The sequence below is a fragment of the Astatotilapia calliptera genome, chromosome 17 (assembly GCF_964374335.1).
Source record: "Astatotilapia calliptera chromosome 17, fAstCal68.1, whole genome shotgun sequence".
NCBI lineage: Eukaryota > Metazoa > Chordata > Actinopteri > Cichliformes > Cichlidae > Astatotilapia > Astatotilapia calliptera.
In genome coordinates, this window is record NC_137438.1 from 4957008 (window position 1) to 4971926 (window position 14919).

Below are 14919 nucleotides of genomic sequence, written 5' to 3' on the forward strand. Positions count from 1 at the left end.
CAACGCAGCAATCCTAAGTCACTGTAGAAGCCCCTATGTAAACATCCCATACAACAGAAAAGCCACCAGGAAAACAAACAAGAATACAGAAGGAGTCACTAAACGAATGTAAATCCATTCAACAGCAATAACTACTGTACTTACTTTGCAGGGAAATCAGAGACATCTGTATGCACAAAATTCAAGGAAAAACCAACATAAAGTGCCTTAGTAAGGCGAGTAGCCACCACTTACTGCCAAACCAGACGGGCTAGTCTTGAGTATTCCAGAAACTGCTGATTTTCTGGGATTTTCCCACACAATGCACTCTAAGGTTTACAGAGAATGGACTGAAAAAGAGAAAAAAGATGTGGTGAGCGGGCGTTCTCAGGATGGAAATCCCTGGTTGATGCCTGAGGTTAGAGGACAATGTCCAGGCTGCTTTGAGCTGATAGGAAGACAACGGTAACTCAAATAAGCATCTCTCAATGCACAACACAAAGACCCTGCCAAGTACCTGTCCTGACAACTAGGAACGGGAAAGTCAGGCTACAGTTCACACAGGCTCACCAAGACTGGTTGACACGAGTATGGAAAACATGGCCTGCTCTGATGAGTCTATCAACAGTTCAGCCTGCTGGCGGTGGTGTAATGGTGTAGGGGATATTTTCTTGGGAACCTCAGTAGGAAGTGAGCATTGTTTATTGCCGTTGACCATGTCCACCCCTTTATGATCACATTGAACCAATCTACTAGTGGGTAATGTGCCATGTCATAAAGCACAAATCCTCTCAAACTGGTTTCTTGAACATGACTCATCAGGTGTATCTGACATCCCCATATTGGTGTTGTTCCTGGATCCTGTTCCTGGATGTTGCTAAAGGTTGTCTACTGATGTCTACGCAGGAAAAAAACATGACCGCAGTGTTGAACCTGGACCAACGCTAATTATGATGAACAGCAGGAACAGTACTAATACAGGTATATCAGATATCAGAACAGTTACCAGACCTCAACCCAACAGAGCACCACTGGGATGTGGTTGAACAAGGAAATTCACATCATGAATGCGCAAGTCAACAAAACTGGAGCTACTGTCTGATGCTGTCAAGTCAATATGGACAAAATTCTGTAAGGAATGTTTCCAACACCTTGTTGAATCTCTGCCACTAAGAATTAAGGTAGTTCTGAAGGCGAAGCAGGGGTTCTACCAGTTCATTATTAGAGATGTGTACTTAAGAAAGTGGCTGATGACTGTATAGGTATTTAGCAGATAAATCAACAGACAGGGCCAACATCAGCCAATATTAATAATATTTAAATGCATCGCTACCTCTAAAATGACAAGTGCACCCATGCCATACCAGTAAAAAGCCACCCATAGCATAAAAAACACCCTTTTTACAAATGATTTTGTCAGCTCTAACACAATCCTCAAGTCTCTGCATGTTTTGTTATGGAATAAATGAAATACGTGTACAGTCATTTCCATGGGAATCTGACAATGTGATGCCAAAGATGAGCGCAACAACATTGATTACAGCTACTCAAAAAGCTCTCAAAAGCCCTGCAAGCCTCTTTCAAAACATTACGAAAATACTACACTTGATGTGCTGATACCACAAAGCCCTGATTTAAAACCACTACAATCATTTATGTGTGTAATGTCACTGATTAAAAATATATGTCGACAGGCAGAACTAACGACGAGAGGCCGAAGTGGGTATATAAACGACTGAAAAGATAACATTTGTGAATTGTGAAGCTAGCTAAAAGTTCTCAATATTTGGTGTAAACAGTTATCACGCTAGCTAAAAGTAATCCCTAACAAACTGAAACAGCTGAACATCTTGTGTAAGCGGAATATTCAGCTGCTATAAAGTCATTATTAATAGTACTCGGTGCTTTATTACACAGCGATGCCACAGCACGAAATCCACTGACGTGATTAAAGCCCCCCGCTGAGCAACCACAGAGCTCCGACAAGCATCCGCAAGAAGACTACAGTAATAGCAACACAGAAGAAGAATGTAGAAAGCGGTCCAAGAGTCAGCACTCATGCACATTTCAAGTCCATTTGAACGCTGCCCCCGAGCGCAGTAAGGTCACCGTAAACTCTCCCAGCAGCCCCGTTTGTAGACAGACACAAGCCCGGATGGATATTACTGGACTATCACTCAGACCAACGAGGTGAACTCAGACAAAAACCGTGTGTACTCACGTGCCGAGGACTTCTTTAAAATCAAAAATCTTCTTAATGTCGTCGACTTGTTTTTTCCACGTTTCCCCTCTGCCGGTGGTGTCTCCGTTCTCCCGAGCCATGGCGCTGCTTTGCCGGCCCAAGTCCGACCCCAACACTGGGCTGCGGGAGCAAGGATGCGAAAATAAAATAAGACTACAGGAGGAGGGGTGGTGTTGGGGAAGAAGACGTGGGCTAGAGTGTTAGGGGTTTGAGAGTCCTGATGGTCTGGGATCCGCTGCTGCAGGACCATGTGAGTCCTCCTGCAGGTTACCGTGTCCCCGCTTCCTCCTCCTCTTTCTCTCTCTCACTCTCTCTCCCTTTACCCGCTCCCCTCCTGCCTCCTCCTCCCGTCTGGATAGTGGCTGAGTAAACGTGGACGAAAGACAAAAGAGCCTCCGCCACGGTCTTTCAAAATAAGAGCATGTTACTTGACAAGCCAAAATTTAGCTGGAATAATATTATTAATAATATTTTTTCTTGCAACCGCCACAGCTATTATACAGTCTTCAATCAGCCCCAGAATCCCTAGGCTAACAGTAAACTCAAAGCATAGGATCTAAGAACGGGGGAAATCATTTGCTGACGCTATCAGACTTCATTAGCTTATGGTATGAACAAGGAAAAAAAAGGTGAAAAAAAACCCTGTAAAACACAATAAAATAAATCGAGTAGACTAATTTTTTGGACTTTCACCAATGGGGGCGGGAAGTAGTAAATAAATTAATTAGTCTAAAAAAAACACTCTTCCAGATTTTTTATTTTCTTATCCAATGACGTTTTGTTTTTGTTTTTTCCATTCACTGGATAAGAAATTAACCAATAATTGAAATAACCTATTTTCTGGGTTTACAGTCAAATAAAATGGAAACTCATACTTCACTTTCACCAAACTGGTTAATCACGTCTCACTCTTGATAGATGTTTTATCAAACAGTTTCACATATACGCTATCTGGAGTGATTTATTTCACGCCACTCAATTTTTTTCCCCAAAAAATTTGTTTTATATTGAAGACAGAACCTCACAACTTCCGGCATCGCGTTTGTCAAGCATCTCTAACTTGGCGGCTAATCTGCCTCCACCTGCAATTCGATAAACGTCTTTAATAAACGCCTTTAATTGGTGAACCCCCCCCCCCCCCCCCCCCCCCCCATCAACATGTCGGGGGACCAGGAGGGGGGTTCCCACTGGTGCACAAAATATCTAGTGTGTTCAAATCCACCTCTTTGCTTCTATGATTGTGATTGTTTATTTAACAACTGCGTCCAAGTCATACTCTGGCAGTGAGTGTTATGACATTAAAGGGAGCCGGTGGAATGCTGTTCCTTGCATCCTGCTACTTCTTTTGAGCAGCAAATTCGCAATGCGCCAGCATTATGACAACAGCTATCACGTATTCATCACCATGTGGGATCCCTAAAGGCGTCCATGTGGCTCAGCGGGGCGCCCAGGGATCAGCGGGGAGCCCAGCTGCAGCAGCGTGCTCACCTAAGTTACAGTGGTCCTCATAACACCTGGATTGCAGACGGAAAGAGCGGTGATCCCCGGGCTCTGACAGCTGCAGGGGCTGAGGTCAGCTTAGGCCGCGTTACTGCCCACAACACACGCGCACATACACGCGCGCACACACACTAGGTTATGTTTGCACTATAAGGAGACAGAGAGAGATAGAGAGAGAGGGGGGTGGAGGACAATGTGTTGCAGCTTCAGCTGCTCATGAGTATTCCGGCTGCAAACTACTGCAGCTCTTCCTCAGCAGCATCCGAGGAAAACTCCTCTCCCCCACGCTTCTCCCCCCTCATCCTAGTCTTTTTCTCTGAGTCAGCAAATCTGACCTCCCCCGGTGAAAGATGATTACCCGGCTGCAAAGGGAGGGAGGATCCGAGGTGGGTGTTAGAGCCATGGTTAAAAAAGAAGATGAAGGTCAAGGAAGACGAATGGGGCCCACTTACTGCCTGCAGCTTGAACACTGACATTTTAAATGCAGACATGTGCGCACGTACAGAAATCATTTGCCTGGCTGAGATGCTGATATACATATTTCCTCTAATGTCAAACCCTCCAACGATTTCACACTCTGAAATGGCTTGTATTAAACGATCCACTCCCAGCCCCCACCCTCAGTACAGCTTCCATCCTACCTGACATCTGACTTGATGTAATGTGTGGATGGATGAAAGGATTTCTTTAGCAGCTGATGTTATACTGAAATGCAGTCACGATCTACCATATTAAGGAGCTGGGGTTGACACATTTGCTTAGGTGCCAACCAAAGAAGCTGGATTTTGCAGTACTAAACATTACTGTCTTTGGAACAATAGGTCAGGGTTTCAATCCTGGTCAGGGAATGCATTCCATAAGAGTATCCACAAAACACTATACTAGCCTGGAAGTCAGCTGTTGAGGAACAACGACAAACTGACATACATGGACTCAATGAACTGGCAGCTGACTCAATGACAGCGGATATATATGCAACACATGGGAACTATAGAATAGCAGAAAACAAACATCCACAATGACTGAGAAGCACGTGGCAGCTCAGTGCTATAACACAAATAGAACACAGATATGACTGAAGCTGGAGCTCCAGAGGTTACTGCACAGCATTTAGCATGAGCAGCATGGATATGATGAGGCAGCCCTGGTAAAGGACATCAGTCTAACTGAAGCACATGATGCCCAACCACTTGAAAGGAGAGATGCTGAGGATCAAAATTGACGGCAGAATAAAGGTAGCAACCGAGGCGATCACACCCAGCAGAAATAGAGATTCATCAGACCAGGCAACATTTTCCAATCTTCTGCTGACGAGTATTACTTAGCCTGTATGAACTGTAGCCTCGGCTTCCTGTTCTTAGCTGACAAGAGTGACACCTGGTGTGGTCTTCTGCTGCTTCAAGGTTCAGTGTGTTGGATACTCAGAGACACTCTTCTGCATACCTTGCATACAAGTGGTTAATTGAGCTATTGTTGCCTTCTTATCAGCCCTTATTACTGCCATATGATTGGCTCATAGACATATACTTTAAACAGTTGAACAAGTGTACCTAATAATGTGAGCAGAGAGTGTAACTGCAGGCCTATCGTATCTGTATTTTTTTTTAGCTTGATGCACTTAATGAACTGGACTCAGTGCGATTGTGTGTGTGTGTGTACATCTATATTTTTAATCACAGACTGGAGTTCATCATTAGCTAAGCTTTGTATTTACCCTTTAGTCTTTATGATCACGATCAGATTTTGTGATTTGCCCCCTCCCCCCAGCAGCAAATACCCTTTGTCACATTTCAGCAGACAAGCTCGTCCTTATTTGCAGGTCAAACTGGATGTTTACATACACGTTTCAGTTTCATAATGATGACAAGTGGTGAGGCGTATTCACAATATTTGTGTCATGCACACTGTTGCTGCTCGTCCACAGCGGTTTACCTGGCGAGCTGTACCTCTGACACCCACTCTTTCATCTCCCCATAATTGCTCCATCAATCCAGTGAAGAGGAAAAGGGGGAAAAAAGGAAAAGAAACAAAAGTACTGCCCTGTGTCGTGCGTGCGCAGCTCATTTAGCTCTCGGGGTAATGAGAGCTGTTGCGTAACAGTGCAATCAATTTCTAATGTGCTGGTTTACAGCACCCACCAGACTGACAGCCGAGTCAATACACGACAAAGAAGTTTAATGGTGTTCTTTGGAGCAACAGTCTACATTGATGCGTGATAAGGGGAGAGAGAAAAAAGAAATAACAGGACTCCAAATGAGCGCAGGGAGCAATGACTGTGTCAAAACTGCTCAGAGGAAATTGGCAGGGAAAGATGGAGGAGCTGGGATTTCTGGCAAGAAAATTAAAGGTGACTCAGTGATGAAGGGCTTTAGTGTTAAATAGAGAAGTCTGTCAGCCCCATAGGTAAAGAAACAAACTGACACTGTGTGTGTGTGTATCAAATTGATTTCAAACCAAGAGAGACTGTTTTGAGATGTGATACAGATACACAGACTACTCCACAGGCTCAAAGTATAAAAGCAAACATTCTTTACATTGTTAATGAATACATCATTTTACAGTAACACAGTCCCCGCCCCCACAAAAAGTGAAATAACCAACCCCTGGACACGGCAGAGGCCTCTATTAAGATCGGCAATAAGGCGCTAGGCAGTGTCGAAGGAAATGAGTCCCTAAGGAACGGGTAACACGATCTGCTAATTTAACATGCTCCATTCGAGTAATGTGAAGGAGCTATTTAGGAAATCCCGGGTACACCGCGTACCATTCTGAGATTTAAAAAAAAAAAAAAAGTAGAAGGAACTGGTGCTGAAACAGAAGAGAGGGTGAAGAGTCACTTCATGCAGATTTTATATGGAGAGCCGATGACGCTGATGTCACTGTGGCGCGTTCTCCTGCTCTTCCTCCTCCTCAGACTCTTCCTGTTGGCTTTTCTTCTGCGAACAGGAGAAGAAGGAGAGGAGAGTTTAACCCTTCACTGCAGTCACCTGTCATTTTACACTAGTGTAGTATAACATTAGAAATTAGTACTTTTCTTGTACGTTTTTTATGGTAATGCTAATCAAAAACTCTCCACATCATATGATTAAGATCGCAGTAACGGAGTCAGCACCAGATGAGCTCAGCATGTCCAGTGGTTACTGATGGGATGCTCTCTAAAGGTCCCAGCTGCTAGTACAATGGTGGTCAGTCAGTGGTCAAACTTTAGAGAACCTGGGCTACATGCTGGTGCAAGAAGTTGAGTCTTTTCTGCTGCAGCCGCAGCTGAAAATGCACTCACTATGTCTTTTGTTTCAACGCCTGAATGGCAAACAACGTTTGTGTTCATGCATGACAAACAGGTCGTCATGCATGAACGCAACTTTCCAGGACCTACCAGCTTGAGGAAGTCGATAAGTTTGTATGCATCCTCTCCTGTGGAGAGGTCGACAAAGTCCCGTGGAATTCTGTAGCTCAGACAGGGGCTGGGTTGCACCGTCACCTCGCTGGTGGTGTAGCGGAACGCCGGGCCTTCCTGCACAGGTCCACAGACACACTGAGCATTCATTAAGACTCCAGAGTGTGTTGCAATACGGGACATACAGTATACAATGACTGACCTGCTGCTCTGCAACCTCTCCAGACGTCAGCTCGCCCCAGGTGAACAGCAGCGAGTCAGTCACCTCTCCGAATGGGTTCAGGTCGATGAGCCACACCCTCCCCTGCGACACACACGAAGACACATACAGTAAATGCAGCTCACAAAGTGTGTGTTGGGTTTTTTTTGATTTATCAAGAAAAACATTCAGTATCGAGTTACCTGGCTGTCTCTGTAAACATCAAACACAACTGTAAAGCAGAAAAAAACATCTGAATGAGTAATCATTTAACATTCACACTACTGTCTCGCACAACTTCAAAAAGCAAACTTTTATTACCACCTCACATTAAACATTAAAATCACAATTAAGTGAAATGTCATCAGTCTTCGCTTTCATTTCCGTCCTGCCTAAATGACCCCATTTTTAACAGTACATATTTAATGACTTTCATTACTCCACAAAAAGTCTGTTTCTGTCTGAGGAGAACTTACGAAACTGAAAATATTGCATTAAAATTTACATGTACAGGGAAAAATAAAAGCAGGCTGATGCTCACAGTCTTCATCCAGGAAGTTGTACTGGATGTGCTGGCTGAAGAAGTCCTGAATGGCCTGGCTTATCTGCTCCTCCTGCTTCAGGATGTGCTGGTAATACTGCGTGTAGTCTCTTGGGGAGATAGCTGGGAGATCGCACAGACACATCGTCAGCACACTTTAGGTTACATTTTATAATTGGTTCTAAATTAGCCTCCTGAATAACTGTACAGAGAATTTTAAAAAATAATTCCCGTCTCATGCATGAAGCGTACTCTCTTTATGTCCATTTGTAGCCACTCGGTGGCTAACGTGATCAAACGCAGTGCAGATATTTATGGACAACACTCGTGTAAAAGAAGAGGAGGGACAGTTTTTACCGATCAGTTTGTTTTCTTTGACAAAGCAGCGAAACTCTCCGCCAGGAATCAGCTCACTCCACTTCCTCAGTACCAGCTGAAGAAAGAAGACAAGTGTTAGAGTGTGAGACAACCATTAAAGAGGAGACACTGGCGCTAGTAAGCCAATAGAAATACTTAAATACGGCAGCAGATTTGTTGATAATACAAGGAAAGCCAAAGAATGTGTTAGTGCTCTGCATGCAAATTACTCCCAACTGAATCAATATGTAATGAAGTTTTCAGATGACACCATTATTCTTAGCTTACTCACATGCAAGTCTGACATTTTAAACCAGGACTGGACAGGCTTGTGAAAAAACTGAAGAAACGATGGTAGGTGCAGGATCCTTTGCAGATCAAACCTCTCTAACTGTTTTATTTGATCTTATTTAGTTGCACTACAGTATTTTTTACCCAGTCCTGTTATGTTCATGCAATTCCACTGAGCAATGCATATAAACAACAAAGGGATGTGAATATTACTGTACACAGCAATGACATTACACAGGTTACTTTGTACAAACACACTGAAAGTGCGTTTACTTGGCTCATAAATGTGGCCGTGATTGTAAAGCAATCAATCAGCATCTCCGTTTCCTTGGAGACTCCAGGATTTCGGTTCTGCTGCAATGTCTTTTTTTTTCTTTTTCCCCAGCGTGCTTCAGTCCACCTCTAACACCTGTAGTAGTCAAGTTTTTAAGTTTTAGTTGAATGGCAGGAAAAATCATGGGATCGACTTCCCCGACATTTTTGTATTTTCGCTGGCTGGCAGGATTTTAACCAATCCTTCACATGACTGAACTCCAAGTTTGTGCTAATAAATGCTGGTAGGAAGTACAGGCTCCCTTTGTGTAAGCACACCAGCTATAAACACTCATTTTTCTCCTCTGTCAGTTAAACTGATAAATAAAACAGCTCATGCAGAACAGAAAGGATTTAAGGCAATTCTTTTTTCTTTTTTTTCTTAAATTGACTCTTTATCTGTTGTTTACTTCAACTCTTTCCCTCCTTAGTCACGTATTAAGGATAAACCTTGTTTCTCTCTTTTGAACTGACATGTTTCTGTTGTATTTCAGGTCTCCTTCCAGAACTAAATGACTGGATGTGACTGGTGATCTTTGCCTGTATAGCTTATCTGGACTACCCTCGGGAAAAACCTAATACCCAATCTAATAGTTGACAAACTCCATCTTTATTGATATAAACTGAGGTGTCAAAACTTATTAGGGGAAGTCAGAAAAGGTCGCCACTTGTTGCTCTCATGTTTGTGGGTGTGTGTTTTTTGATGTAGCGGTTGGCTGACAATTATTAACTAATCTTATTTCATATGCAAACAGCCTAATGGCCAACACAGGATGACTCACCAGGTCACGAAAAACAAGCCTGTAAGAAAATGACCTCTCTTGACTTATGACCCAGTCATCGCTTTTCTGGTGAGTTTTCAGTCTCAGCTAGTTACTGAATACAATGTTTGTTTTTAAGAAATTACTGTTGTATTTGGAGTCAAACAGATCATAGAGATCAGGGTATGTTTTAGAAGTGGCTGCTGTATGAGTCTGGAAAGTCCTCAGGCTTTTTAGTCAGAGCCAGCGCTCCCTCATAATCTGCAAAACCAAAATAAGCTCGGGGTTATAATAACAGGTGCTGTCACAATGCAAAGAGACTAATCAAACATGATTTCTTTTTCTGAAAATGTTGAGGAGTGTAAATGGTGAAGTTTTTTGTGAAACCGTTTGTCTCCAGTTTTTTGAATAAGTCTTAAATTTTAATCTTTGCATTTTTCTGTTGGGTTCTGAAAATGCCAACTTTGGGAGCCAGCGAGTGACTAAAAAGACACATTTGTAGTTTGTGTTCATAAAGTGACAGCTCAGAAAAGGGTTTTACTTTTAGTTGTTTCTAGGTTTTATTCTTCTTAATCATAAAGAGAGGTGGCATTTCTTGACTCCAGCTATATTTGTTATTGTCAGAGGGATTTACTCTGCTGTGACGGCTCAAATAGAAGAGCTACAGCTGAACAGAAATGCTCTCTTGGTCTTGCTCTGAGCTCTGTATTACAGTGGGACAGCAGTATTACACTGTTTCACCCATCATCCTCACCATATGCTACTAACAGCTGCCACTGGCCCTCAGGCCATACTTTGGCAATCTTTTAACAGCGATGAGAGACACTGTGAGCTGATTTAAGTGCTCGAGTAATTTCAGTTATTTCCATAACGACGCGGGGTTGGCAACCAGCAGAAGCCAGAGGGGTTTTTTGTTCTATCAGTCCTTTTAAACAAGAAGCTAAACACTCAACAGCACCTTCAATATTTGCATCTGTTCAGCTGCTCATTAAAAGAATGATCTAATCAGCCAATCACATGACAGAAATACATTTAGGCATGTAGACATAGACAAGGTGGCCTGTTGATATTCAAACTAAGTAAGGTGATTAAAAAGACTTTGAATGGTTGTTGCTGCCAGAGAGTCTAATCTGATCTACTTTTTTGTTGTTCCAGATTTATGTTGTATTATATTTTGTGAACATGTGTAAAGCAAGAGTAAATTAAGCCTCAGGGTAATGACACAAAAACATATTTGGAGACTATTCTTCTTTATGGTGGGAAAAAGAAAGTATATACCTCATAGTTGATGACTGGGTCTGGGGAGTCCTGGTCGCTGCATTGAAGGAATCTGAACATGGAAATGACAAAAAAGTAATAATAAAAACCTTAAAAATTTACTTTTCACTTTCCCCACACTGAATGTTTGTCATGGAGTGTGAAGCAGCGAGAGGTAAATCTACAGCCCAGCAAACACTGCCAGTTCAAATGGGCCTGCGCACACCACACCAGGTGTTTTTCCTTTTTTCTTTCTTTAAACGAGCCCAGTTGTTTACGATTGTGATGTTGTTGTTAGGCAACGGGACTTACGGCTGCGTGAGGTCATGCGTGATGAAGTCGGAACTTTTGAAGAGCAGAAATATATCACTGAGGCTGCGACACTGCAGGGAGCTGTTCAGAGCAATCCAGTTCGCATCCTGTAGGGAGGGGAAACAAACACACACGTTAAGTTACACTGGATATAAAACGTGTGCATTCAGCTGTTAAAATGACAACATGCTGTGCTGTTAAAAAATGAGACCACAATAAATCATTTGAAAATGAGGCTGCCAAGAGTCCTACATGTTACAATCTCCCAGATTCTCCATGTGTCTCGACTATGAGGTAGGATGGCAATAAAAAAGCCTTTTCTTAGAAAGAAAAACATCCAAGCCAGGTTACAGTTTGCAAAAAATACATCATGTCTCCCAAAAGCATGCGGGAAAATGTGTTACAGTATGATAAGACTACACACACAATTCCAAAGGCATGTTTGGTGCAAAAACCAAGGTAAAGCATGGTGGTGGCATAATCATGATTTGAGGTTGCTTTGCATTAGTCAAGGTGAAGGGAATTGTGAACACTCCCAAATACCAGTCACTTTTAGCCTAAAACCTTCAGTATGACATGACAGAGAGCCTAAACGTAAATTCAAATAAAATGTAAATTCGAATGGCAAAGCTGGATTTCAGATCAAACAGAAAAATCAAATCAAAACAGAAAATCTGAGGGGAGAAGTTAAGAGGATTGTGCAAAGGAGACGGCCTTACAATCTGACAGATCTGGAGAGGTTTTGCAAGGAATGGTGGAAAAATGTTGCAAAGTCAAGTTTTGCCATGCTGATAGACTGAATGTTTTGATTATATCAAAAAGTGCTTCACTAGTATTAGCTTAAGGGTGTGCCCACTTATGCAACTAGCTTGTTGCACTTGGATTTATTTGGTTTGCACTTGAACTGTAAAGGTTATAGGTCACATCAAAGGTGGGAAACATGACTTATTATGGTTTCGTCACACTAACATCAGAAAAACCTGGCAGAACTATATGCCCTCATCCTTAATGAATAATTCATGAGGCATTTAGTGACAAACAGATGTTGGTCATGCTAACACTCTTCAATCTGAAGCAGAGGAAAGCAGTGTTTTTACCCGTGGTGCGCTCCAATTGAGTTTAGGGAATACACGCCCACCCAGGCTGTTTATGGCCTCCAGCACTTTAGAGGTGAACTCTGGAAACTCAGGAGCCTGGCAGAAACATGACATTTCAGGCTGTTATTCCCACCAAGCAAAATGATAGTACAAGCTTAAAGGTGAGGTCATGCACATTTATTACATAGATGCAACCTGATTTAAAGAAGAATGAGTTCACCTCTTTAGCTTAAATGCTTATATCTACATTAACATAACAGCACACATATGAAGAAACATATACATGGAAGTAATGTAAACTACAAACTGATACTCGGCTATTTTTTTAGCAAAATGGTTTTACGTAATCATCCGAATTGACTGTCTTTGGTTTAACTGTAAATATATAATAACAAATAAATGAGGCGCACTTGGACCCATTAAGGACACTTACAGTGACTGTTGTAGTTGTTTCATCGTCTGACCACTAGAAGGGAGGAGAGAGTTAGAAACATGATCGGCCATGCTTCACAAGAGCATCCACCACTGTAACAGCACATATGTGACACCAAAGACGTAAAAGCTTAATATGTCCCATTTAAGGTTTTAAATTTGTTTCACACTTATTTAGGTCATATTCAGTGCGATAGTGACCGTGCGATCCATTTATGATCTCTGTGACGTTCTTCCAATCTTGAAAAAAAGGCTCCAGCTTACCTGAATGTCTTCCTCTGCATCTGAGTCGCTGTTGTTAGTTTGTGTCTGCTGTGTGTTGTGGTCACTTGAGGGAAGAGAGAATGAGGAAAAGTGTAAAATCAGAAGAGACAGCATGTAATCTGTGAGCAACTGTCAGAACGCCCAATTACGTTTAAATCATGATTTCCACGACAGAACACGTTTGTGAAATTTCACATAGGAAACATGTGTGTGTGTGTGTGTCTGTGTGTGTGTCTGTGTGTGTAGTCTGATACCTTCCAGAGACTACCAGTGTCCCATCGTCCAGTAAATAGTCTATTACATTCTGAGGCAGTGGAAGAATCAGACTGGAAAACAAGACGAACCACATCACGTGTATAATACACAGAAACCAACAAAATATATGAAATAAAAGCACAGAAGTAGAAGAAGGGTGCACTGTTTACTATTTACACTCACAAAGACAGAAAGGGCAGCTGTCTGCTTTTTGTCTGTCGGCTAACGTTAGCAGCCGGCTAGCTGCCCTTTATTTTACAGCAACAATTATAAAAACGTTCAGTGGACTTGCTCTACAAACGTTAGCAGTTTACCTTTTAATCGTATGTTTCTTAAATATCGGATACCAAACCGAAAACTGACAGTTGACAACTTGCTCCTTCTTCATGCTGCAATATCCTGTAAAGGAAACGAGTCCATCAGTAAATAACTTCCGAATCTCTTTTAGAAACACATTAAAATTCTGGCTTGAAATTACACAAAATCTTCACAGTTATGAATCGATTTTAATGATTTTAATTTTACTCAGAAAACGGTGAAAATAAATACATTAGTTAGCTGTTGGTACAATTAAAAACCGTGCCATAAGTTTTCGCTCAGGGAATCATTTTCATGGTGCACATGTAGGCGTGCAGTGAGCTGACGGAGATCGTTTATTAAAAAGAAGACCTCACTGTGGATGCCTTAAACTACAATTGTAAACGTAAAAAAAATAAAAAATGTTATTTATTTTAAAGAATTAACCGGATAAGATAAGATAAGATAACCTTTATTAGTCCCACACTTGGGAAATTTGTTTTGTCACAGCAGGAAGTGGACAGTGCAAAAGTTATGAGGCAAAAATTAGAATACAATAAGAATAAATACAGTACACAACTGTACAGAATAGAATAAAATAAAATACTATATACAGTAGAATAAAATAAAACTAGAAAGTGCATTTTCTGAAGAAACTGCAGTGTGAATGCTTGAATCTGAATGTATGCACTGAAATGAATTAATTGCTGAATGTTAAGTTAAAAATCTGAATGAGCTGGAAAATACAGAATTTTTAACCTGAAAATAAAAGTGCAGAACTTTTGAAAGCTGATGTTCACACAGAAGAAGTTGGAAAAAGCTAAGCATGTTTAAAATGTAAATAATAAAAAGATGAGTAATGACAAAAGAAAATTTAGAGTCAGAAAACCTCTGAATGAATATTAAAAGTTCATATTCTTCTAATTGAAATGAACTTAAAAGATGAACAAACATTCTGCAGAAAATACAAACTTTAATATACAGCATGATGTTTTTCAGACATATACACATGTGTATATCATGTTTAATAGTATTACATACATCAATTTGTTTTGTATGTCATAGAAAATAACATAAAAATCTTAAGTCATATTTTACAGCTTCTTTCTGAAAAGGACTGGTAGAATAAAGAAAAATAACTAAATTAAATAACTAAATAAAAAATAATGAGCAACATATGAAATACATGAAAATTCAACTTTTAAAACCACAATCCTGAACCTTTAAATTGTGTTGGTTTCTTAGAACATGGCTGAACAGCTGTTTCTATCGGTCTACTTAATCTTCTGATCTGTCTACACATCTTTTTATTACTCATTCTTTTTTATGTTTTAATGTAAACGGAGTCCACACAGTGGTAAAAGAGAACTGTATAGAGATTTGTGAGTAAACTCAAATGAAAGCCTAAGGTGGTGACACAGTTTAA

At 41.1% G+C, this 14919-nt stretch overlaps 2 protein-coding genes across 3 annotated transcripts in view; both read right to left on the minus strand.

Annotated features, from left to right (window-relative positions):
* The window catches only part of camk1da (calcium/calmodulin-dependent protein kinase 1Da), a 76424-nt gene extending 73850 nt beyond the window's left edge, over window positions 1-2574 (minus strand). Inside the window, exon 1 of the mRNA XM_026146036.2 lies at window positions 2201-2574. Coding sequence (XP_026001821.1) covers window positions 2201-2301 — 101 coding nt within the window. The 5' untranslated portion in view covers window positions 2302-2574. The remainder of the gene's footprint in view (window positions 1-2200) is intronic.
* Window positions 2575-5881: 3307 nt separating this feature from the next.
* cdc123 (cell division cycle 123 homolog (S. cerevisiae)) lies at window positions 5882-13851 on the minus strand. Of its 2 annotated transcripts, XM_026146037.2 has the most exons (14): window positions 13746-13851; window positions 13511-13595; window positions 13196-13267; window positions 12942-13005; window positions 12679-12711; window positions 12246-12341; window positions 11149-11255; window positions 10858-10909; window positions 8216-8291; window positions 7859-7981; window positions 7521-7549; window positions 7321-7422; window positions 7098-7235; window positions 5882-6657 (listed from the first exon to the last, which is right to left on the minus strand). In XM_026146037.2, exons 2-14 carry the CDS (start codon window positions 13582-13584, stop codon window positions 6598-6600), a joined length of 1026 nt encoding a protein of 341 aa, XP_026001822.1. In that variant the 5' UTR covers window positions 13585-13595; window positions 13746-13851; the 3' UTR covers window positions 5882-6597. The 2 variants fall into 2 exon arrangements, with proteins under 2 accessions (XP_026001822.1, XP_080147485.1); XM_080291359.1 differs by lacking the exon at window positions 13746-13851 and having other exon boundaries at window positions 13511-13642.
* Window positions 13852-14919: the final 1068 nt, after the last annotated feature.

Bases quoted from the DNA above. Each gene is read 5' to 3' on its own strand.
- cdc123 (XM_026146037.2), bottom strand. From the start codon at position 13,584: ATGAAGAAGGAGCAAGTTGTCAACTGTCAGTTTTCGGTTTGGTATCCG. The intron at 13,268-13,510 runs GTAAACTGCTAA...CTTGTTTTCCAG, and splicing joins AAGAAACATACGATTAAAAG to TCTGATTCTTCCACTGCCTC. The intron at 7,982-8,215 runs GTAAAAACTGTC...GCGATCTCCCAG, and splicing joins CAAAGAAAACAAACTGATCG to CTATCTCCCCAAGAGACTAC.